Genomic DNA, 24,600 nt, shown 5'->3' on the forward strand with positions numbered 1-24,600 from the left:
TTCTTCTAATTACTGCATGGGCAATTATGTCACCTTTCAACAAAGAGAGTTTCTTTTCTTCCTTTTTAATCTGTATGCATTTTACATCATTTTCTTGTTTTGTCATGTCATTTGACTTTGAGTGTGCTGCTGAAGGACTGGTGAGAGGGAACATCTTTTCTTGCCTTTGTGATCCTATTGGGGAATGCTTTGAGTTTCTCACCTCTACATATGGTGTTAGCTATAGGTTTCTTGTAAATATTCTTATCAAGTGGAGGAAGTTCCTCTCTATTCCTAGCTCCGTGACAGTAATTTATTTTTTTTTGCGGTACACGAGCCTCTCACTGTTGTGGCCTCTCCCATTGCGGAGCACAGGCTCCGGACGTGCAGGCTCAGCGGCCATGGCTCACAGGCCTAGCCGCTCCGTGGCATGTGGGATCTTCCCGGTCCGGGGCACGAACCTGTGTCCCCTGCATCGGCAGGTGGACTCTCAACCACTGCGCCACCAGGGAAGCCCTGTGACAGTAATTTTATCATGCACAAGTGTTCAATTTTTGTCGCTTCTTTTGCTGCATCTGTTATCATGATTATGTGATTTTTCTTTTTTAGTTTGTGGATGTGTGATGTACTGTAACAATTGATTTTCTAATGTTGAATTAACCTTGCATACAGTGGATAAATCCCAGTTTGACATCGTATATAAATCTTTTTCTACATAGTTGGGTATGATTTCTTGATACTTGCTGGGGATTTTTGTTGAGGTTATATTGGTCTGTAGTTTTCTTGTAATGTTTTTGGTATAAAGTCTTATAATGTTTTGCTATTAGGGTAATCGTTTTCCTGGCCTCATAGTATAGTTGAAATACTGCCTCTGCTTCTATTTTCTGGAATAGATTGTAGAACACTGGCATAATTTCTTCCTAAAGTTTCGGTGGAGCTCATCAGTGAACTCATCTGGGCAGGGTTGTGCTTTTTCTGGAAAGATATTAATTGTTATTCAGGTTAAATAGTTACAGGTTTACTCAGATTCTCTCTTTCTCCCAGTGCTATTTGTGGTAGAATGTGTCTTTTAAGGAATTGGTCCATTTCATCTAGGTTATCAAATCTGTATGTATAGAGTTATTCATAGTATTCCTTTATTTTCCTTTAGCGACCATTGGATTTGTAATGATGTTGTGCCTTTTATTTCTCTTATTAGTAATTTTTGTCCTGAGGGGCTTGGTTTTCTTCCCGCCCCTCCCCCCCCTTTATCAATTTGTTGATCTTTTCAAAGGGCCAACATTTGGTTTTATTGATTTTTCTGTTTTGAGTTTCTGTTTTCAATTTTTTTTGAATTTCATTTTTTTATACAGGCTCTTATTAGTTACCTACTATATATATATTAGTGTGTATATGTCAATCCCAATCTCCCAATTTATCACACCACCAACCCCCAGCCCCCTGCCACTTTCCCCACTTGGTGTCCATATGTTTGTTCTCTACATGTGTATCTCTATTTCTGCCCTGCAAACCAGTTCATCTGTATACCATTTTTCTAGGTTCCACATATATGCGTCAATATACTATATTTATTTTTCTCGTTCTGATATGTTTCACTCTGTATGACAGACTCAAGGTCTATCCACCTCACTACAAATAACTCAATTTCATTTCTTTTTATGGCTGAGTAATATTCCATTGGGTATATGTGCCACATCTGTTTTTTAAATTTAATTTAATTTTTTATGCAGCAGGTTCTTATTAGTCATCCACTTTATACACATCAGTGTATACGTGTCAATCCCAATCTCCCAGTTCATCCCACCACCACCACCCCCTGCTGCTTTCCCCCCTTGGTGTCCATACGTTTTTTTCCTACATCTATGTCTCAACTTCTGCCCTGCAAACCGGTTCACCTGTACCATTTTTCAAGGTTCCACATGTATGCGTTAATATACGATATTTGTTTTTCTCTTTCTGACTTACTTCACTTTGTATGACAGTCTCTAGATGCATCCACATCTCTACAAATGACCCAATTTCATTCCTTTTTATGGCTAATATTCCATTGTATATATACGTACCACAGCTTCTTTATCCATTTGTCTGTGGATGCATATTTAGGTTGCTACCATGACCTGGCTATTGTAAACAATGCTTCAGTGAACATTGGGGTGCCTGTGTCTTTTTGAATTATGTGGATTCTCATTTGTTCCAGCACCACTTGTTCAAAAGACAATCTCTCTCTCGCTTTGTCACAGCTTACCCTTCCCAATCTCCATATCCTCAAGTCCATTCTCTAGTAGGTCTGTGTCTTTATTCCTTTCTTACCCCTAGGCTTTTCATGACATTTTTTTTCTTAAATTCCATACATATGTGTTAGCATACGGTATTTGTCTTTTTCTTTCTGACTTACTTCACTCTGTATGACAGACTCTAGGTCTATCCGCCTCATTACACATAGCTCAATTTCATTTCTTTTTATGGCTGAGTAATATTCTATTGTATATATGTGCCACATCTTCTTTATCCATTCATCTGATGATGGGCACTTAGGTTGTTTCCATCTCCGCGCTATTGTAAATAGAGCTGCAATGAACATTTTGGTACATGACTCTTTTTGAATTTTGGTTTTCTCAGGGTATATGCGCAGTAGTGGGATTGCTGGGTCATATGGTAGTTCTATTTGTAGTTTTTTAAGGAACCTCCATACTGTTCTCCATAGTGGCTGAACCAATTCACATTCCCACCAGCAGTGCAAGAGTGTTCCCTTTTCTCCACACCGTCTCCAGCATTTATTGTTTCTAGATTTTTTGATGATGGCCATTCTGACTGGTGTGAGATGATATCTCATTGTAGTTTTGGTTTGCATTTCTCTAATGATTAATGATGTTGAGCATTCTTTCATGTGTTTGTTGGCAGTCTGTATATCTTCTTTGGAGAAATGTCTATTTAGGTCTTCTGCCCATTTTTGGATTGGGTTGTTTGTTTTTTTGTTATTGAGCTGCATGAGCTGCTTATAAATTTTGGAGATGAATCCTTTGTCAGTTGCTTCATTTGCAAATATTTTCTCCCATTCTGAGGGTTGTCTTTTGGTCTTGTTTATGGTTTCCTTTGCTGTGCAAAAGCTTTGAAGTTTCATTAGGTCCCATTTCTGTACTTTTGTTTTTATTTCCGTTTCTCTAGGAGGTGGGTCAAAAAGGATCTTGCTGTGATTTATGTCATAGAGTGTTCTGCCTATGTTTTCCTCTAAGAGTTTGATAGTGTCTGGCCTTACATTTAGGTCTTTAATCCATTTTGAGCTTATTTTTGTGTATGGTGTTAGGGAGTGATCTAATCTCATACTTTTACATGTACCTGTCCAGTTTTCCCAGCACCACTTATTGAAGAGGCTGTCCTTTCTCCACTGTACATTCCTGCCACCTTTATCAAAGATAAGGTGTCCATATGTTCGTGGGTTTATCTCTGGGCTTTCTAGCCTCTTCCATTGATCTTTCTGTTTTTGTGCCAGTACCATACTGTCTTGATTACTGTAGCTTTGTAGTATAGTCTGAAGTCAGGGAGCCTGATTCCTCCAGCTCCTTTTTTCGTTCTCAAGATTGCTTTGGCTATTCGGGGTCTTTTGTGTTTCCATACAAATAGCGAAATTTTTTGTTCTAGTTGTGTGAAAAATGCCAGTGGTAGTTTGATAGGGATTGCATTGAATCTGTAGATTGCTTTCGGTGGTAGAGTCATTTTCACAATGTTGATTCTTCCAATCCAAGAACATGGTATATCTCTCCATCTATTTGTATCATCTTTAATTTCTTTCATCAGTGTCTTACAATTTTCTGCATACAGGTCTTTTGTCTCCTTAGGTAGGTTTATTCCTAGATATTTTATTCTTTTTGTTGCAATGGTAAATGGGAGTGTTTTCTTGATTTCACTTTCAGATTTTTCATCATTAGTGTATAGGAATGCCAGAGATTTCTGTGCATTAATTTTGTATCCTGCTACTTTACCAAATTCATTGATTAGCTCTAGTAGTTTTCTGGTAGCATCTTTAGGATTCTCTATGTATAGTATCATGTCATCTGCAAACAGTGACAGCTTTACTTCTTTTCTGATATGGATTCCTTTTATTTCCTTTTCTTCTCTGATTGCTGTGGCTAAAACTTCCAAAACTATGTTGAATAAGAGTGGTGAGAGTCGGCAACCTTGTCTTGTTCCTGATCTTAGTGGAAATGCTTTCAGTTTTTCACCATTGAGGACGATGTTGGCTGTGGGCTTGTCATATATGGCTTTTATTATGTTGAGGAAAGTTCCCTCTATGCCTACTTTCTGCAGGGTTTTTTTATCATAAATGGGTGTTGAATTTTGTCAAAAGCTTTCTCTGCATCTATTGAGATGATCATATGGTTTTTCTCCTTCAGTTTGTTAATATGGTTTATCACATTGATAGATTTGTGTATATTGAAGAATCCTTGCATTCCTGGAATAAACCCCACTTGATCCTTTTAATGTGCTGTTGCATTCTGTTTGCTAGTATTTTGTTGAGGATTTTTGCAATGTGTTCATCAGTGATATTGGCCTGTAGTTTTCTTTCTTTGTGACATCCTTGTCTGGTTTTGGTATCAAGGTGATGGTGGCCTCGTAGAAGGAATTTGGGAGTGTTCCTCCCTTAGTAGTCTCTTTTGATGCTTTGTATTTCTGTGGTGTCCATTGTAACTTCTATTTTTCACTTCTAATTATATTGATTTGAGTCCTCTCCCTCTTTTTCTTGATGAGTCTGGCTAAAGGTTTATTATCAATTTTGTTTATCTTCTCAAGGAACCAGCTTTTAGTTTTACTTTTCTCTGCTGTTGTTTTGTTTCTATTTCATTTATTTCTGCTGTGATCTTTAGGATTTCTTTCCTTCTACAAACTTTGGGTTTTGTTCCTTCTTCGTTCTCTAGTTCCTTTAGCTTTAAGGTTGATTGTTTATTTGAGATTCTTTTAGTTTCTTGAGGTAGTATTATATTGCTATAAAACTGCCTCTTATACCTGCATTTGTTGCATCCCATACATTTTGGATGGTCATGTCTTTGTTGTCATTTGTCTCTAGGTTTTTTTTTTTAATTTATTTACTTTATTTATTTTTGGCTGTGTTTTGTCTTCATTCCTGTGTGTGGCCATTCTCTGTTGTGGAGAGCGGGGGCTACTGTTTTTGGCAGTGTGTGGGCTTCTCATTGTGGTGGCTTCTGTTGCTGCATAGCACGGGCTCTAGGCACACGGGCTTCAGTAGTTGCAGCATGTGGGCTCAGTAGTTGTGGCTCACAGGCTCTAGAGCACAGGCTCAATAGTTGTGGGGCACAGACTTAGGTGCTCCGCGGCATGTGGAATCTTCCTGGACCAGGGCTTGAACCTGTGTCCCCTGCATTGTCAGGTGTATTCTCAACTACTGCACCACCAGGGAAGCCCTGTAGGTAATTTTTGATTTCCTCTTTGTTTTCTTTAGCGATATCTTGGTTATTTAGTAATATATTGTTTAGCCTCCATGTGTTTGTGTTTTTTACGTTTTTTCCCTGTAATTTATTTCTAATCTCATAGCGTTTTGGTCAGAAAAGATGCCTGATGTGATTTCAGTTTTTTAAAATTTACCAAGGCTTGATTTGTGACCCAAGATGTGATCTATCCTGGAGAATGTTCCACATGCACTTTAGAAGAAAGTGTAATCTGCTGTTTTTGGATGGAATGTCCTATAAATATCAATTAAATCTGTCTGACCTATTGTGTCATTTAAAGCTTCTGTTTCCTTATTTATTTTCATTTTGGATGTTCTGTCCATTGGTGAAAGTGAGGTGTTAAAGTCCCCCACTATTATTGTGTTACTGTCAATTTCCTCTTTTAAAGCTGTTAGCATTTGCCTTATGTATTGAGGTGCTCCTATGTTGGTTGCATGTATATCTATAATTGTTATATCTTCTTCTTGGACTGTTTCCTTGATCATTATGTAGTGTCCTTATTTGTCTCCTGTAACATTCTTTATTTGAAAGTCTATTTCGTCTGATACAAGTATTGCTTCTCCAGGTTTCTTTTGATTTCCATTTGCATGGAATAGCTTTTTTTCCATCCCCTTACTTTCAGTCTGTATGTGTACCTAGGACTGAAGTGGATCTCTTGAAGACAGCATATATTTGTGTCTTGTTTTTGTATCCATTCAGCGAGCCTGTTGTCTTTTCGTTAGGAGATTTAATCCACTCACATATAAGGTAACTATCAATATGTATTTTTCTGTTATCATTTTCTTAATTGTTTTCGGTTTGTTTTTGTAGGTCCTTTTCTTCTCTTGTGTTTCCCACTTAGAGAAGTTTCTTTAGCATTTGTGGTAGCGCTCTTTGGGGGTGCTGAATTCTCTTAGCTTTCGCTTGTCTGTAAAGCATGTGATTTCTCCGTCAAATCTGAAAGAGATCCTTGCTGGGTAGAGTGATCTTTGTTGTAGGTCCTTTCCTTTCATCACTTTAAATATATTGTGCCACTCTCTTCCAGCTTGTAGAGTTTTTGCTGAGAAATAGCTGTTAACCTATGAGAGTTCCCTTGTATGTTTTTTGTTAGTTTTGTCTTGTTGCTTTTAATAATTTTGTCTTTAATTTCTGTCAGTTTGATTACTGTCCGTCTTGGTGTGTTTCTTCTTGGGTTTATCCTGCCTCTGACTCTGTGCACTTCCTGGTCTTGGGTGGGCATTTCCTTTCCCATGTTAGGGAAGTTTTCGTCTATAATCTCTTCAAATATTTTCTCAGGCCCTTTCTGTGTCTCTTCTGCCTTGGGACCCCTATAATGCGAATGTTGGTGCATTTATTGTTGTCCCAGAGGTCTCTTAGGCTGTCTTCATTTCTTTTCTTTTTTTTTCTTTATTCTGTTTGGTGGCAGTGAGTTTTCCACCATTCTGGCTTCTAGGTCACTTATCCGTTCTTATGCCTCAGTTAATCTGCTGTTGATTCCTTCTAGTGTATTTTTCATTGCAGTTACTCTATTGTTCATCTCTGTTTGTTAGTTCTTTAATTCTTTTAGGTCTTTGTTAAACATTTCTTGTATGTTCGTAATCTTTGCCTCCATTCTTTTCCCGAGGTCCTGGATCGTCTTCACTATCATTATTCTGAATTGTTTTTCTGTAAGGTTGCCTATCTCCACTTCATGTAGTTGTTTTTTCGGGGTTTTATCTCGTTCCTTCATATGGTGCATAGTTTTCTGCCTTTTCATTTTGTCTGCCTTTCTGTGAATGTGGTTTTTGTTGCACAAGCTCCAGGATTGTAGTTATTCTTGCTTTTGCCATTTGCCCTCTTCTATTTTCAATTTTATTGACTTTATTTTTAATTCTTAACACTTCTTATGCTCTTACAATGGATTTAATTTGCTGCTATTTTGGATTTAATTTTGTTTTATAGTGGAAACTTAAATGATTCTTTTCTTTTTCTGTCATATGTATTGATTTCTGTAAATTTCCCGCCAGCAACTAGTTTGAGTGCATCTCACAAATTTTATGAGATTGTGTTTTCATATTCAAGATGGCCAGTATGGTTGAGTATTGTGACCTAGGGATGGATAAATAGCTTTATTAGTTTTGAGTAAGAACGGTTAGGTAGACCTTTTTGTACTTATATCCATGTTTATAAAGATACTGAGTTTCAGTTTTTGTGAGGGGGAAAATGTATGAGAGCTTTGAATGGATGAATGATATGTGTTTATTTTTCTCTAATAGTCTGTTGAGGTACAGTTTATGTACACTTTAATAAACCTATTCAAATAATAGACACACAACAAAATATATTTGGTAAATGTTATTGTTGTATGTCTGTTGCTGTAATGCTGTTTAAAGAAGTTTCTTCATAAGTTGCAATCCATTCCTTCTTCAGTCCCTGTCCTTGGGAACCAAAAATTTGCTTTATGTCTTTAACATTTACTTTTATGGGGATCAAAATGAACAGAATCCTACCTTTTCGTGTATGTGGTACTTTATTATTGCATTGCATGAATATATTTTATTTTTTAATCTATTTATTAACTTAGAATTTGTCTTTTCTGCTTTCAGTCATAAAAATTATCAGCAGTGCTGATATGAACATTTGTATAAAAATCTTTGTGTGAATATGTTTTCATTTCTATATCTTGGAGTCTGTATGAGTGGAGTCCCTGAGTTAGATGATAAAATGTTTAAACTGTTTAAGGATTTTCTGAACTCATATCCAAGTGACTGAACCATTTTCATTCCAAATAGCAATGTATGAGGCCACACTTATTCCATATACTTGTCAACACCTGATATTGATAGTTTTTTATTCTAGCTGTATAATGGTTCTTGATAAGGTTTAATTTATATATTTCTAGTAACTAATATTTCCATGTGCTTATTTGCAGTTTTTGTATTTAGGCCTTTTTTAAAAATGATGATGATGTAAATTTCATTATGTTTTGAGTGCAAGTTTTGTTTGAGACATAGGTTTTGCAAGAGACATAGGTTTTACAAATATATCTTTCTGTTGTTTAAGTTGTATTTTCACTTTGTTAGTAATGTCTTTTAAAATGGAAAAATTTAATTTTGCTGAAGATCTTTTTTCAAAGGTTTTAAAGTTTAATGTTTTTATTATTACATATAAGAAATCCTTGCCAAAACCAAGGTTTGAAAATTTTTCTGCTGTATCCTGTTATAGAATATTTACAGTTCTATTTCACACTTCTGGTTTTTTTTTTGAGTTAGTATTTGTATATTTTGTCTGTGAATATCCAGTTATTTCAGCATAATTTATGAAAAACTTTTATTCTTTCCACCTTGCCAACTTAGAAACTAACTTACCACGTTTTTAAATTTTTTTTAACTGTTTTGTTCTGCTAATCAATATTATTTTTCTTAATAATCCTATATTGTCTTTATCACTGTAACTTTATGTTTTGGAATTTAGATGATATAGCTCTAACATGTTAGTTATTTTAAAAGTTGATTTGATTTTGCTATCTTTTTTGTACCTTCATATAATTTTTTGGCTCAGCATGTTGGTTTGTACCAAAAGTGCCTACTGGCATTTAGTAGGGATTGTGTTGTATATATAAGTCAAATTATTAATTTTTCTGAGCCATGAACATAGTAGCTTTCCATTTACTTAGTTCTCTTTTGTCAGCCATGTTTTTATGTGATTATGAATACAGTTATATTCTTGATTTATGTTCAAATCATTTCCTTAAGGTATTTTGTAATTACTGTTGTAATTTCCTGATTTGGGGTATTTAGAATTCTGTTTATTAATCAGAATTTCATTATTTCTGAGATTTTATTATTTTTGATCCATTTCATTCAGGGAATGTATTTTGTATGATTTTAATTCTTATAATTTTAGTAAGAGTTGTTTTTTCTCCTAGACAGTCATGTGAACTTGAAAAGTAATGTGTTCTTTGGTATTATTAACACCAACTTGCATTGGTTACTGTTTGCACTAAATATCATTTGTCATTACTTTACTTTCAGCATTTTTATATCTTTGAAGTTAAATGTCTCTTGCATACTGCATATAGTGGGATATTAATGTTTTTAACCAGTCTGACAGTCTTTGCTCATTGGCGGGGAGAATGTTCAGTCTATTTGTGTTTAATGTTGTTGTTAACGTTGTCTTAATTTCCACTGCCTCCTTTGTTCTTTGTTTTCTAGCTATGTCCCATCTGTTTTCTGATCTTCTCTTCCATACTTACTGCCTTTTTTGTGTTTGGCAAATATTTGTTGGTATATCTTTGAATTATTTAAATATAGAATAGCAGCTTTCATTTTGTCTGCCTTCTTTATAATTTTATTGCCATGTGTATTAATAAATGTGTATAAAGCTAATAATGCAGTGTTTTGATTGCTTTAACATTTGTATGTTTAAAAGAAAAGTAATTTAAAATAATATACACACACACAGTCTTTTACATCTATCAACATTTTAAAATTTCTTCTGCTGTTCCTTTTTTGTGTTCCTGAGGTATTATGTAATGTCATTTGCTTTCAGCTGAATTATTTGTTAGTTTTTGTTTGTTTGTTTGGTTGGTTTTTTTTTGCTGTACTCGGGCCACTCACTGTTGTGGCCTTTCGCATTGCGGAACACAGGCTCCGGACGCGCAGGCTCAGTGGCCATGGCTCACGGGCCCAGCCCCTCCACGGCATGTGGGATCTTCCCGGACCGGGGCTTGAACCCATGTCCCCTGCATCGGCAGGCGGACTCTCAACCACTGCGCCACCAGGGAAGCCCTCTGTTCATATTTTTTTAATGTTCCTTTAACTCTGTGCTTGCTGGTGCCTTTTTTTTAGAAGTGTCTTTCTTTCACCATTATCTTTGAAGTACACTTTCACTTTACATAGAGTTCTCACTTAGCGTTCATTTTCTTACGAGTATTTTGAACATGTTATTCCACTGATTACTAGATTTCATGTTTTATGAGAGTCTTGTTTATGAGATCATTTTACCTTTTAATATGTCATTTTCTTTGCTGCCTCTTTGTAGCATTTTAGCAGTTTTATTATGATGTTTTAGGTGCAGTTGTGTTTATGGTACTTAGCATTTTTCTGAACTTTTTGTAACAATGTTTTTCATCAATATGAGAAGTGTTCTGCTTTGGGTTCTTCATATATTGTGTTTGGAAGTCTGTTCTTTTATACTTAGCCATTTTTTATTTGATAACTGGTCACTTTTAATCAATAGCCTTTCTGCTTTCTCTTTCTAACCTTTTAAAAACTCCATCTTAGTTACTTGTTTGTTGAGGGCTGTCCCCTGAAATTTGTAGCCATTATCTTTTGTTTTTATTTTTAAATTTTAATGATTTTCCCCTTTGTACATAATAGATTAGTGGTCTGCTAATTATTAGGTTCTGTGTTGTGTTTACAGTCCTTCATTTGAATATTGACTGTCAGTTCAGGAATACATTGAAAGTTGCAGTTAGTTCTCAGGTTTTCCCTTTGCTTTACTGTACCGTGGATTCTCTGTAAAAGAATTTATCAGCTTAAAATACTTTGATTTATAGGTTGAGGAGTAATAAAATTGTTACTTTTTAACCTGGCTGCTTATTTTCTAATTATTTCATTTGTCAGTCGGTTTTGATGATCATGAATGAACTTTGGATTTCCCTACCGACATCCATTTTTAATGTGTCCAATGTGAAAGTGGTTAGTGTATAGATAATATTTCTGATTAAAAATTAGTTCAAGGTGTTTTAAATGGTAGAGCTTGATACTGGATTTTCAAACTCGGCCTGATGTCAAATTTTAAGTAGATGATTGACAGTGACGTTTGTATATTTATAACTTGTGAGTTCATTTTTTATTAATTTGTACGTTATTACTGACACATTTCACAATGAAGAAAAAGGCTTTTAGCCTTGTTATGGAACTAATTACTATCTCAGGAAGTAGCAATTCTAAAATTTTCTCTAGGGCTCTGAGGTGCCACTTAATATGGATTTTTCAGTAAGAAATATATGTGTATTTAATATTTCTAACTTTAGAGAAGTTACTAGTTTTCATGTCTGGAAACTATTAAATTATTCTTTTACTGTTCCCATGACTTTAATTAGTGTTGCTGGTAATTATTTTTTTAGTTACTTTGTCAATAAAATATAATGAGAATCTTCTTAGGGCAGTTTATGCCATCAAGGACAAATTTCAGGTAAAAATAGCATGAGTTTTGTTCTGTGAAATATCTTTTCTCTGGTTTCAAACTTCTAATTTTGAAAAACTGCCTCACCAGAATGTTTTAATAGGATCAATATATTCTCCTAATTATGTGAATTTCAGGAAAAGTACTATCCTCCAGTCAAGTGCGGTGGGGACACTGCACTTAGAATGTCTTTTAGGATTGTGGGGTGTCAGAGAATGAGGATGGAAATCTGTATAAGTTATTCCTTGGAATAAATTCATAAATTTTATAGTTTTGCTTCTTTGAGGATAGCTCCTAGATCTACATTATAGGTTCAGTGGTAATTTTAAAGGATTAATAAATATACTTTCTGTGATTTTTTTTTTTTTTTTTTTTTTTTTGCGGTATGTGGGCCTCTCACTGCTGTGGCCTCTCCCGTTGTGGAGCACAGGCTCCGGACACGCAGGCTCAGCAGCCATGGCTCATGGGCCCAGCCGCTCCGCGGCATATGGGATCCTCCCAGACCGGGGCATGAACCCGCGTCCCCTGCATCGGCAGGCAGACTCTCAACCACTGCACCACCAGGGAAGCCCCTGTACTTTCTGTGTTTAACATAATGCATTGTAGATTGGTTTATTTAGTGTTCATGGATTTAATTGGTAATGACCATATGCATGGTTTTCCATATCTAAATTTACTGATACATTTCTTTTAAGATGAAAATGTAAGTATCTGAATTGAATAATAAAAATTCTCAAAGCCTTATGTGAAGAAACATATTGCCACACTAATAAATGAAATCAGTTAAGCAGCCCAGTTACATAATTTTACCTAAAGATTACTAAGCACTTCGGTCAGCAGATTATGGAGACTTTTAAAAATAATTGTTAGGATTTTGGTTATATTATGTTTCACAATTTTGTTTGCTTTCCTTTTATTTAAAATTTTTAACCCTCAGTATTGTTTTTGTATGCATTGGGAGTTTGCATAATATTCAGTTGAAACCCACAGCATTGGGTTTTTAAAGTCTTATTTCCTTTTTTTTTTAGGGGCTTCACAAAGGTCAGAGTTCACATTTAGCAGGATCTAATGATGAACAACCTTCACTTTCCACTGGTCCTGCCCAGTATCTCCAGGCGGCTAGCACTGGTATTCAGAAGCAGACTGGACATAGAACGCTGCCTAGCAGTTCAACACAGGGAACTGCTTTCAATCACCTCTACTCTCATATTGCTACCTCAGGTGGACAACGAGGCATTACCTTTACCAAAGAGAGCACATCTTCAGGAAGTAGATCTTCAGTGCCTGAAATAAGCAGGCACACTGGAGACACACTTAATGGCTGTGCTAGTGTCAAGGGACTTTCTAATCATGTTCAGCAGCTGATGGCAGAACCTGTTTGCAGTCCAAACCATGGAGATTCTACATCACCAAATTTAATTTCGTACAATCCTCAGATCTCTACCTTGTTGGTTGGAAAAGGCAGTGACAGTATGGTGACTGGAGCTTGTGACAAAGTCAATAATATTCACCCTGAAAGTCATGCAAAGACTAATACTTCTGTTGCCTCTTCACCCTCTTCAGTCATTCCCACCACAACACCCTCTCCAAAATCCACTGAGCAGACAACCACACATGGTATTACAAGCCTTAACACTGCTCACATTAGGTTACAAACAATTAATGGAGAGGGGCTAGAGAACTCACAGAGCTCTAGTAAAACAGACCTGCCTACAGTTAGCCCCAAAACTGATCATCAGATCATACCATCAATGTCTGTGTCCATATACTCAAATTCCACAGAAGTTCTGAAGGCATGCAGGTTAGTATGAAAAAGTGTATCACAAAGTGAAAATAGTTGACTCCTGACTTGATCAGAAAACTGAAATAATATTTGATTTTATAAGAAATAAAAATTATGTAAAAGGTGATAATATAGTCACTTGTGTAAAATAACTTTCATATCTAACTCTGTTGTACATCAGTATTATGGTTATATCATATCAGTGTGTTACATGTGAAAAACATTTTTCTACAACCTGCTTTCTCTGAGAGGCATGTCTGTAGCCTTACTGATCTGTTATTGGAGTTGTTATTGGCTTCTCTGTGATTGACCTTACTCTGGGGATTGAAACCAGAGAATGGATTAAATGATACTTGGTAGAAAACAGCAAAGCCTGGGAAACCTTACTATTTGTTTTCTTTCTGGTAACATTTTGTGTGACTCTAGAAGAGGTTATAAACTAATAAGTAGGAGGGACAAGAGAAAGGAAGAAAGGATTGAGAAATGTTAATAGACTACCTGGGAAGAGAAGCCATATTCTGCTACTCTTAGAAGAATGGGCCTCAAAAATTTATTTTTTAATTGGTTTTATTGCCTTCACACAAAAAAGAAGACTAAGAATGAGGAACACTTTCTTGGATATTGTGAAACTGTAGATTTCCACATTCTGCAGATTCAAATCCACCTTTTCTGAAAACAGATTTATTGAGAGATAATTCATATACCTCATAATTTGTCTTTGAAATGTACAATGCTGTGGTTTTTAGTGTATTTTCAGATGTGTGCCAACAATCACCACAGTGAATTTTTCAGCACCTGTTATACAATTTTTAAAGTAGTGTTTTTATTCTGTTCATATTAAACACAATAAAATCTAATCTAAAATTAAACAATAAATTATTTCTCACAGTTACTCATAAATGTTCTGTATAGGAGAATAAAACCTGTATGAAGATTTGTTAGAATGCCACAGGTAATGCTTCTGTACAATGTTTTAGAACATAACATTTGAAATTTGAATAATAATATACTAAGTTTTAAAAAGGTCTTTCTAATTAAGGTTGAAATGAAATAAAATAGAAAATATATACTATTAACTATGTGACCTAAAGATTATTTTTTAATCTACCTTGACTGTTTTATTTAATGCAGGTTTTGAATGTCAAATGTAAAAAATATTCTTTTTTTTTTTTTTTTTTGGCGGTACACGGGCCTGTCACTGTTGTGGCCTCTCCCATTGCAGAGCACAGGCTCCATACGCAGAGGCCCAGCGGCCATGGCTCATGGGCCCAGCCGCTCTGCAGCATGTGGGATCTTCCTGGACCGGGACATGAACCTGTATCCCTTGCATCGGCAGGCGGACTCTAAACCACTGCGCCACCAGGGAAGCCCCTAAAAAATATTCTTGATTAATGACTATCTCTTCCTGAAACTAGGAGGTTTTATGTGTCTTCTGTATTGCTGAAACTAAAACATGTTGAGATTTTTGAGGAACTTAAATGATTTTATTAGAAGGCATCACCAGTCAACCATTGAGTATGTGTTACTGACAAAATTCTAAACTGAAAGACTTTTAAATATTTATATAGTTGGTACTTGCAGTGACCTAGGGTAGAGTAATAGAGAAATGGAAATAATTATTATTTTGTGAAAATCAAATTAAGAAGTTTTTGTCTTTCATTGTGGATTAAATTTGAATCTTCTCACCTTATATATGAAACGTATGTAAACATTTAATTCAGGGTAACATTCTTAATTTTTGGCTCAGAAAGTAGTAAAAGGACTTTTGCCTTATTACTGCAGATGTGTAAATTTGTTTTTATAAGTTGCAAATAACTTGAAAATGCCATAAATTCCTGTGGATGCCTGGTTTTTCCAGTAGATATGCCTACCAATTTACTAGTGAAGGTATATATAACCTTTCACCATCTCCAACAATTGTAAAGCTAAGAGCAAGGAAAAGAAAAGAAAAGAAAGGATGGAGGAAAGAGAATAAAAGGACAGGTTCTGAAAATTGAGGATAAAATTATTATCCAGCTTAGAGAAAGAGCCAAGACAGCAAATGATAACTGTCCTATGGGGACCAGTTGTGTTATCTGATAGTGGTGTGTTCTTTTCAGGACTCAGCATTCAGATTAGTTCAAAGAATCATAAGTGTGAGAGTGTAATCTGACTGATTAAGAAACTTATTGAGGAGAAAATCTAAATTGTATATGAGTTATCTGTAGAGCACCTTCCATTTTTTGTATTTAAATGTTATATTTAAAAGTAAATTTAGGGCTTCCCTGGTGGCGCAGTTGTTGGGATTCCGCCTGCCAGAGCAGGGGACGCAGGTTCGTGCCCCGGTCCGGGAAGATCCCACGTGACGCGGAGCCTGTGCGTCCGGAGCCGCACTGGGAGAGGCCACAACAGTGAGGGGCCTGCGTACCGCCAAAAAAAAAAAAAAGAATAGTAAAAGTAAATTTAAAATAAGATATTTTAAAGTAAGATATTTTAAAAATAATTTTTATGTAGTAATACATTTCTGCAATAATGAGGTACCCTTAGTCTTTCCCACTTCCATTTTTTTCCCAACTTCATTTCTTTCCTTGTTGGATTTTTATGGTAAAAAGTTTCTCATGAAGAGCAGTGGAGTCAGGGACTTCTCTGATGGTCCAGGGGTTAAGACCTCCCCTTCCAATGCAGCGGGTGCAGATTTAAGCCCTGGTCGGGGAGCTAAGATCCCACATCCCTCTTGGCCAAATAAAACCAAAACATAAAACAGAATCAATATTGTAACAAATTCAATAAAGACTTCAAAAAATAATCCACATTAAAAAAAAAAGCAGTCATACCTATTTAAAAGTTAATCTGTTTTCTGTTATTCACAGCCCTATCCTTATGCATTAGTGTTGATAGGTATTTTAACAGAGAAAAAAACTTATGGTTCCTTTATTTTCAAAAACATTTATCAGTTCTTTTTGGTAAATATCTGTGTAGTCTGATTTGACCCCCATTGATAGGGTCATACTAAGGAATCATTAGATTTTATTTCATTGAACTATTTGAACAATTTTCTCTGTCTACATTTCTCACCAGTTTTTTAAGTATTGTTAAAATTTTAAATTGCTGTTGTTTCATTCCTTTTGGTTGCATTTATAGCATCTTTGCTTCTGTTAAGATTTTAGATTTTAAAATGTAAGTTCAGCATTTCAAGTGATTGGTTAGTTTTGGATCCCTTGATCATGCTTCATCTCCCCCCCCACACACCAATTTTCAAATCTATTTTTACTTTTCCATTACTTGACTTTTCTATATATTCATACTTTATTCTGTTACAGGACCATAAAATCCATACAGGCAGAATTATACAAGCTGTCACTTCCTGTCACTGTGTCTCATTTTTCATATAGAGGATGTTAAATAAGCTTATAAAATTTTTTTCAAGCACAAACACTTGATCCATATATTAGGGTATTATAAGATATTTATATTATATTGTATCATATCTCTGTCTCTGGAAAACAAGTTTTTGTAACCAAACTGAATCATTTCATGGAAAATACACAGAGTGACAGATAAGTAATTCAGCATTGAAACTGATTCCTTTTATTATACAGAGATAATTGAGTCTTACTGCATTGGCCTAACGAGGGTACTTGAATTTTTTTCTCTGTTAGATTCAGATATGTATTTTTGTTGTAAGCAACAGTTCTGTGGATTTTATAAGTTAGGATCAATTCTCTTTTTAAATTTAAAAATGTTAAACACATGGGTCATTATGCCTTGTGGACAGATAATGAAACCTAGATGCTGATTTAGCATTTAAACTTAATTGGTGGTTAAGTATAAAATTTTAATGTAATTCATATTTGTAAATTCTTTTCTTTAAAAATAGAGAAATCTGCATTTTCAGTCTAATTCATAACTGTAAACCCCATCCAAGGGAAATCCCTGGCTGTCCAATGGTTAGGATACCGCACTTTCACTGCCAAGGTCCTGGGTTTGACCCCTGGTCAGGGAAGCAACCCAGGACGCAGGCACACAGGGCTCAGCCAGGGGGAAGAAAAATCACAACTCTTTGTTGCTAAAAAATAGGTTATACACATGGGAAGCTGTTTATTACGGCATCTCAAAGTTGATAACTAATCCATTTGAAACTTTAATTTTCATTAGTCCTATCAAAATATCCTGATTTTCAGGCTTTTCTTCCCTTTAGCTAAAGTAAAGCTAAACAAGGAATGGTTATTTTGCTTCAGCTTGTGTAATGGTATAATTTGAAAATTTAAAATATAATTTGTTTTTCAGAAATACAGTTATTTGTTCTGAAGAAATATAGTGTATAGTTATTTCAGTTTCCAAAGTAGAGCTTTTGGATTCTTATCTGAAATTTAATTTTTAAGTACTGTTTTCCTTATGTATTTTAATTCATTGATTAGTTTTTACTTTAAATGTTTGAATATGACAACTTGAATGATTTCAAAAGCTTAACAGGTTTCTGTATTTGTTTTCTGAGTTTAAAATTTTAAGAATTTAAAAATATCCCCATAATGGGTTTATATTAAAAAGAGAGAGTTTGGAAGCAATATTCTTACATTTTAAGAATTTATAACTTACCAAATATGATACCTTTCAATGAATGAAAAATATAATCCAAATACCATCACGTAATAATTATATACAATGTGAGAATGTTTAGCAACTATACAAATCACTTTAAAAATTATAGTCTGTAACTATAGTAGACTGGATTCTTGCTTAACCTTAGGGAGCTGCACAGAAAGTCAGTTTTGATAATAAAAAACAAATGGTCTTCCTAGATTTGAAAGTAGTCACAAAGGTAATCTGGAAATATGATGAAGGAAAAGAGATAAATATTACTGTGAAATTATTGGTAGTTAAAATATTTTGGTTCAAGTTATTTTTTTAACATTAAATGAAACAAATCTAAAGGTGAAATATGAAAGAAATGGAGTTCATATTCTTTAGGTGAGGAAATAAATTAGAAAACTATTAGGAAAAATATTTTGTGAATGATTGATGTTATGTGGATATAGTATATTTAGTTATTCTTTGAAATTAACTTTTTTTTTGCATGGATATGAATATACTAAAATGCCCTATACACAGAACTTAAGATTTTCTCTTGTTTTAATCTTGTGTTTTTAAAATTACAATAAAACTGGTATTTTTCTTCTAATTGTTTTCTAGGAATCTAGATAAAAATGGCCTATCTAATAGTCACATTTTGTTGGATAAATGTCCACCTCCAAGACCACCGTCTTCACCGTACCCACCCTTGCCAAAGGACAAGTTGAATCCACCCACACCTAGTATTTATGTGAGTCTGATCAACTAACTAGAAATGTCAAGTGTCTGAACTTGTCTGTCTTTATAGAAATATTTTTAAACCAGTATAGATCCTTTTAGGGAAAATTTAATTTTTTCCCAAAAGTTACAAACTTTGGAAAACCATGTTTGTATCCCAGAGGATCACAAATGATATCTTTCAATCTAAATACAGTCCACTGCCTGGTTTTGTGAATAGAAATCTTGTTACATAGTCATGTTCACTTATTTACATGTTGTCTGACTGCTTTGTACTAGGCTGACAGAGTTAACTAGTAGCAAAAGAGCATAGGTAGTTCATAGAACAAAAGATATTTACCATCTGTCCTTTTGTAGAAAAAGTTACTGACCACAGGTGTATTCAAGAAAGATTTTTTGAAGAGAATATTTAAATTTAAAATGTCTTCTCACTTATGAACTGGATTATATAGCAATAGGTAATTGAATAGCAATAGGTAATTGGTCTTATGTGTTTTTTGTTAACATGCTTCTAAATCTCTGCCGACTGCTGATCATATGGACCTTGATGTTATGGTTCAATTTAAAAAAGAATTTTTTGTAACTAAAAAAGTGGTTGAGTATATAAAAATGATGATTAGTGCATGTTAGTGAAAAGGTTAAATATAAGTAGTTAATTATAAATTTTCAATTTGAAGCTAAGTGTTTTTACTTTTCGGAAAATTAGGCATTTGGTAAAGAAATGTGGTTGGTATTAGTTAAATCAAAGGTTTCTATGTTTTTTTTTAGAGTTTCTGAAAAAAAGTCCTTCCAATCACCTTCTAAGACAGAAGTAAAAAATTGAAGTATTTAGAATGATGTTATAGATAATAGAGCATTTTGGAAATCTGGCCCTTTTTTTTTTAACCAGACGTTGTGTCAATCAATCCTTTACCAAATGAAACTTTACTGATAGCTTGCTGTGAAGGAAGGTCCAGATATAAAGATGAAACTAAGCCTCTGAAACTGAACTTTGTGGGAAGAAATGCAAAATGGCAATTTATCTTTTGTGGGTCTTATCAAATCATTTTTTTATTTTGATAATAGTTTTTAAAATACTTATGATGTTGAATTTAAAATTTTACTTCTTTACCTCTTCTATACAGGAATTAAGGAAGTACACTTGATAAGTAAACTTGTGAAATACCTTTGAACTATTAATCTATTTAAATCATTTTGTGAATGTTAGCGCGATATCAGAAGTTGATAACATCATTTCAGAATTTATTAAATGCATTTAAAAAAAAATAAACTTATATAGTGATTTTCTCCTAATAGGATTTTCCTGAAAGGACTAATGATAAAATACTGTAATATGTAGCATTCAATGTTAATGGCTAAGGTACATTGTTAATGTAAAAATGCCTGACAAAAAAATGAAAACATATTCTCAGGATTATATTCAGTTATTTTCTGAAATCTAACACAATATTTGAATTTTACAGTTGGAAAATAAGCGTGATGCTTTCTTTCCTCCATTACATCAATTTTGTATAAATCCCAAAAACCCTGTTACAGTAATACGTGGCCTTGCTGGAGTTCTTAAATTGGGTAAGGTTTAAAAAAAACTTGGAACATTTCTTTTCCTGTCTTGCATTTGTTAAAACACTGGCAGAAATGCGTTTTTTCCCAGTTTTTTCAGTTTTTATTTTAATGTTCTCCCCTCCTTTATGTCTCCTTAGCACATTTTTAACATGATGCCTCTATTGGCTATTGGCAAATTTTGGGTGGGTTTTTAAGTTGGTATTATTAGGCATCATGAGTGATTTAGGTTAGATGATAGAAGACCTTTTGCATGTAACATGTAGGTAAAATTAGATCCTGCTATTTCCTTCAGTCCCTTGTTAATACCCTGTCATGATGGTTAGATGTAATGCTTCATGGGACTGCTGTGCAGGTTTGTTCAAGTACTTTTGAAACATTCATTTTACCAAATACAGTTTTATTTATTAACAAAATTTATTTATTCATGAAGATCTTGGACTTTTCTCTACCAAAACTTTGGTAGAAGCTAACAATGAACACAAAGTAGAGGTGAGGACACAGTTGTTGCAACCAGCAGATGAAAACTGGGATCCCACTGGAACAAAGAAAATCTGGCACTGTGAAAGTAATAGATCTCATACTACAATTGCTAAGTATGCACAGTACCAGGCCTCCTCCTTCCAGGAATCATTGAGAGTAAGTGTTTATTTCATGGAGATTATTTTGCTAAATTAAATGCACATTACTTTTCTAACAGTGTATTCAGTTAATATAATTAGGTTTTATAACTGTACAAATTATTAAACTTTTAAATGTTTAAACAAAGTTACAATTAGCAAAAATACATACTGTTAATAGAGAAAGTACTGTTTTACAAGATTTCCCTGTTTTTGAAATGTTTTTATTTAAAATTTTAAAGTATGTAGGTCTACATAATAGTTCCATAGTGATTTTAATATGAAGAATATTACCTGAGTAGTGCTCTTGTGTTTATTTGGTCTATGAAAAGGTGTTTTCATTTTGTTTTATTTGAAAGATCCATAGGGAATCATTAGTACTCTTTCTGTGTCATTCATAGTCTCTAAAGAAGATTACAAAAGAAGCAGAAATTTACAAAAACATCTCAAAATATATGTCTTGCCTTGTTTGTGATCCTATTGGGGAATGCTTTGAATTTCTCCCCTCTACATATGGTTTTTACAGGTTTTTTGTAAATATTCTTATCAAATGAAGGGAGTTCCTCTCTATTCTTAGTTCAGTGACAGTAATTTTATCATGCACCAAGTGTTCAGTTTTTGTCACTTCTTTTGCTGCATCTGTTATCATGATCATGTGATTTGTCTTTTTAGGTCTGTGGGTGTGTGATGTATTGTAACAATTGATTTTCTACTGTTGAGTTAATCTTGCATACAGTAGATAAATCCCAGTTTGACATCGTGTACAAATCTTTTTCTACGTAGTTGGATATGATTTGCTGATAACTGTTGAGGATTTTTGTTGAGGTAATATTAGTCTGTAGTTCTCTTGTAATGTTTTTGGTAATGTCTTATAATGTTTTGCTATTAGGGTAATCGTTTTCCTGGCCTCATAGTATAGTTGAAATACTGCCTCTGTTTCTATTTTCTGGAATAGATTGTAGAGCACTGGCATAATTTCTTCCTAAATTTTTGGTGGAACTCATCAGTGAATTTATCTGGGCATGGTGGTGCTTCCTGTTCTGGAAAGTTATTGTTTTTCAGCTTAAATAGTTACAGGTTTACTCAGATGATCTCTTTCTCCCAGTGTTATTTGTGGTAGATTGTGTCTTTCAGGGAGTTGGTCCATTTCATCTAGGTTATCAAATTTGTGGGTGTACAGTTGTTCATAGTATTCCTTTATTATCCTTTAATGACCATGGGGTTTGTAATGATGTTCTGCCTTTTATTTATGTTATTGGTAATTTTTGTCCTGTGGTTTGTTGTTGTTTTTTGGGTTTTTTTCATTTTTTCCCTCATCCTAGCCTTATCAATTTTGTTGATCTTTTCAAAGGGCCAACTTTCGGTTTCATTGATATTTCTCTTTTGAGTTTTATTTTCAGTTTTATTGCCTTCATTTTTAATTCTTAATACTTCTTCTTTTATGCTTTTACATTGGTTTTAATATGCTCTTCTTTTGGATTTAATTTTGTTGTATAGTGGAAAGTTAGATGATTGATTTCAGATTCTTTTCAGAAGGATGTGTACTGATTGCTCAAAATTTCTTGCCAACGACTGGGTTGGGTGCATCTCACAAATTTTATGACTTTTGTGTTTTCATTTTAATTTGGTTCAAAATAATTTTTGATTTCTTTTGAGATTTTTCTTTTTGACCGTGTGTTGTTTAGTATCCATGTGTTTTGGGATTTTCTGTCTACCTTTGTTTTACTGATTTCTAGTTTAGTTCCACTATTATCTGACAGAAGGTATTGTGTCTTTTGAATTTGCAGTGGTGCGTTTAGTGATCTGGAATGTGGTCTTAGAGAACGTTCCATGTGAACTTGAGAAGAATGTGTAGTTTTTGATGTAGTAGTCTATAATTGTCCATTTCATTCAGTTGATTGATAGAGCTGTTGAGTTCCATTGTGTCCTTACTGGTTGTGTGCCTGCTGAAGATATTCCTCATTGAAAGGTATTAAAATCTCCAGCTCTAGTAGTGGATTCATCTGTTTCTCCTTGCAAGTCCATCAGTTTTCGCCACATGAAAAAGAAAATTTGCCACATGTATTTTGATGCTGTTGTTAGGCTTATACACATTAAGCATTAGTTTTGTCTTATTGAAGACTTCACCCATTTATCATTGTGTATTGCTGTGCTTTGTCTCTGTTCCAAAGTATAACCTGTCTGAAATTAATCTTAGCTACTCCCACATTCTTTTGATTAGTGTTAGCATGGTATATATTTTGCCATCTACTTCTTTTTTAATGTGTATGTGTCTTTATATGTAACATGGTGGGTTCCTCATACACCACTTGTATTTGGGTCTTAATTTTTTATCCACTCTGACAACGTGTGTCTTTTAATTGGTGTGTTTAGACCATTGACATTCAAAGTGCTTACTGGTATAGATTGATTAATACCTACAATTTTGTTACTTTTTTGTGCTAATATTTTGGGGTGTTTTGGTTTTTGGGTTTTTTTAAACTGGCTGCAGCTGTGGGTTGGCTGCTGCTTTTTTTTTTTTTTTAATTTTTGGCTGCGTTGGGTCTTCGTTGCTGCGCGCAGGCTTTCTTTAGTTGCGGCAAGCGGGGGCTACTCTTCGTTGCGGTGTGCGTGCTTCTCATTGTGGTGGCTTCTCTTGTTGCAGAGCTCGGGCTCTAGGCACGCAGGCTTCAGTAGTTGCAGCACGCGGGCTCAGTAGGTGTGGCTCATGGGCTCTAGAGTGCAGGCTCAACTGTTGTGGCCCATGGGCTTAGTTGCTCCGTGGCGTGTGGGATCTTCTCGGACCAGGGCTCGAACCTGTGTCCCCTGCACTGGCAGGCGGATTCTTAACCACTACTCCACCAGGGAAGCCATGTACTAATATTTTGCTTTATTTTTTTCTTTCACTGTTTCTGCCTTTTAAAAACTTTAATTGAGCATAGTATATGATACTTTTTCTCTGCTTTCTTAGCACATCAGTTATACTTAAAATTTTTTTTTTAGTGGTTGCCATAGAGATTGCAATATACCTTTACAACTAATCCAATTCTACTTTCAAGTAACACTGTACAGCTGAAGGGGCTGCATGAGTATCTTATTACACAGTATGCCAATGTTTTCACTCCTGCTCCTTGAACCATTGGTATCATTCATTTCATATATGTGTGTGTGTGTGTGTGTGTGTGTGTGTGTGTGTATATGTATATGTATCTGCATACATAATCAAAATACCTGTTTCTATTATTATTTTGAGCAAAGTGTAATCTGTTAGATTAGTTAAGAATAAGAAGAATATTAGACAATCAAAATGGATTAAAGACTTGAATGTAAGACCTGAAATCATAAACCTCCTAGTAGGCAGTAAGCTCCTTGACATTGGTCTCAGCAGTGACTTTTTAGATTTGACACTAAAAGCAAAGGCAACACTAAAAAACTTCTGCATAGCAAAGGAAACGATCAACAAAACAAGAAGGTAACCTACAGAATGGGAGAAAATATTTGCAAATCTTATATCTGATAAGGTGTTAATATCTAAAGTATATACGGAACTCATATAACTCAACAGAAAACAAAGAAACTATCCACTTAAAAATGAGGAGCGGATTGCAATAGATATTTTTCCAAAGAAGTTAGACTAATGGCCAGCCGGTTCATGTTAAAAATTCTCAACATTACTAATCGTCAGGGAAATGCAAATAAAAACCACAGTGCAATACTACCTTCATACCTGTTTGAATGGCTGTCATCAAAAAATCTAGAGATATGTGAGGATGTAGAGAAT

The 24,600-nt window shown here is 34.5% G+C and overlaps 1 protein-coding gene across 7 annotated transcripts in view; it reads left to right on the top strand.

Moving 5' to 3' along the window:
• The window catches only part of LOC309978899 (lysine-specific demethylase 6A-like), a 186,445-nt gene that overhangs the window by 109,513 nt on the left and 52,332 nt on the right, over positions 1-24,600 (top strand). For all 7 annotated transcript variants that reach the window (XR_014327152.1, XM_082865559.1, XM_082865555.1 and 4 more), the window contains 4 exons: positions 12,620-13,392; positions 18,544-18,673; positions 20,124-20,229; positions 20,654-20,859. Coding sequence is in view for 6 of the 7 variants with exons in the window: in XM_082865559.1 (XP_082721685.1) it covers positions 12,620-13,392; positions 18,544-18,673; positions 20,124-20,229; positions 20,654-20,859 (1,215 nt within the window). In the remaining variant the exon portion in view is untranslated. The remainder of the gene's footprint in view (positions 1-12,619; positions 13,393-18,543; positions 18,674-20,123; positions 20,230-20,653; positions 20,860-24,600) is intronic.

This window comes from Leucopleurus acutus, assembly GCF_964270905.1.
Source record: "Leucopleurus acutus genome assembly, chromosome: Y".
NCBI classification, from domain to species: domain Eukaryota; kingdom Metazoa; phylum Chordata; class Mammalia; order Artiodactyla; family Delphinidae; genus Leucopleurus; species Leucopleurus acutus.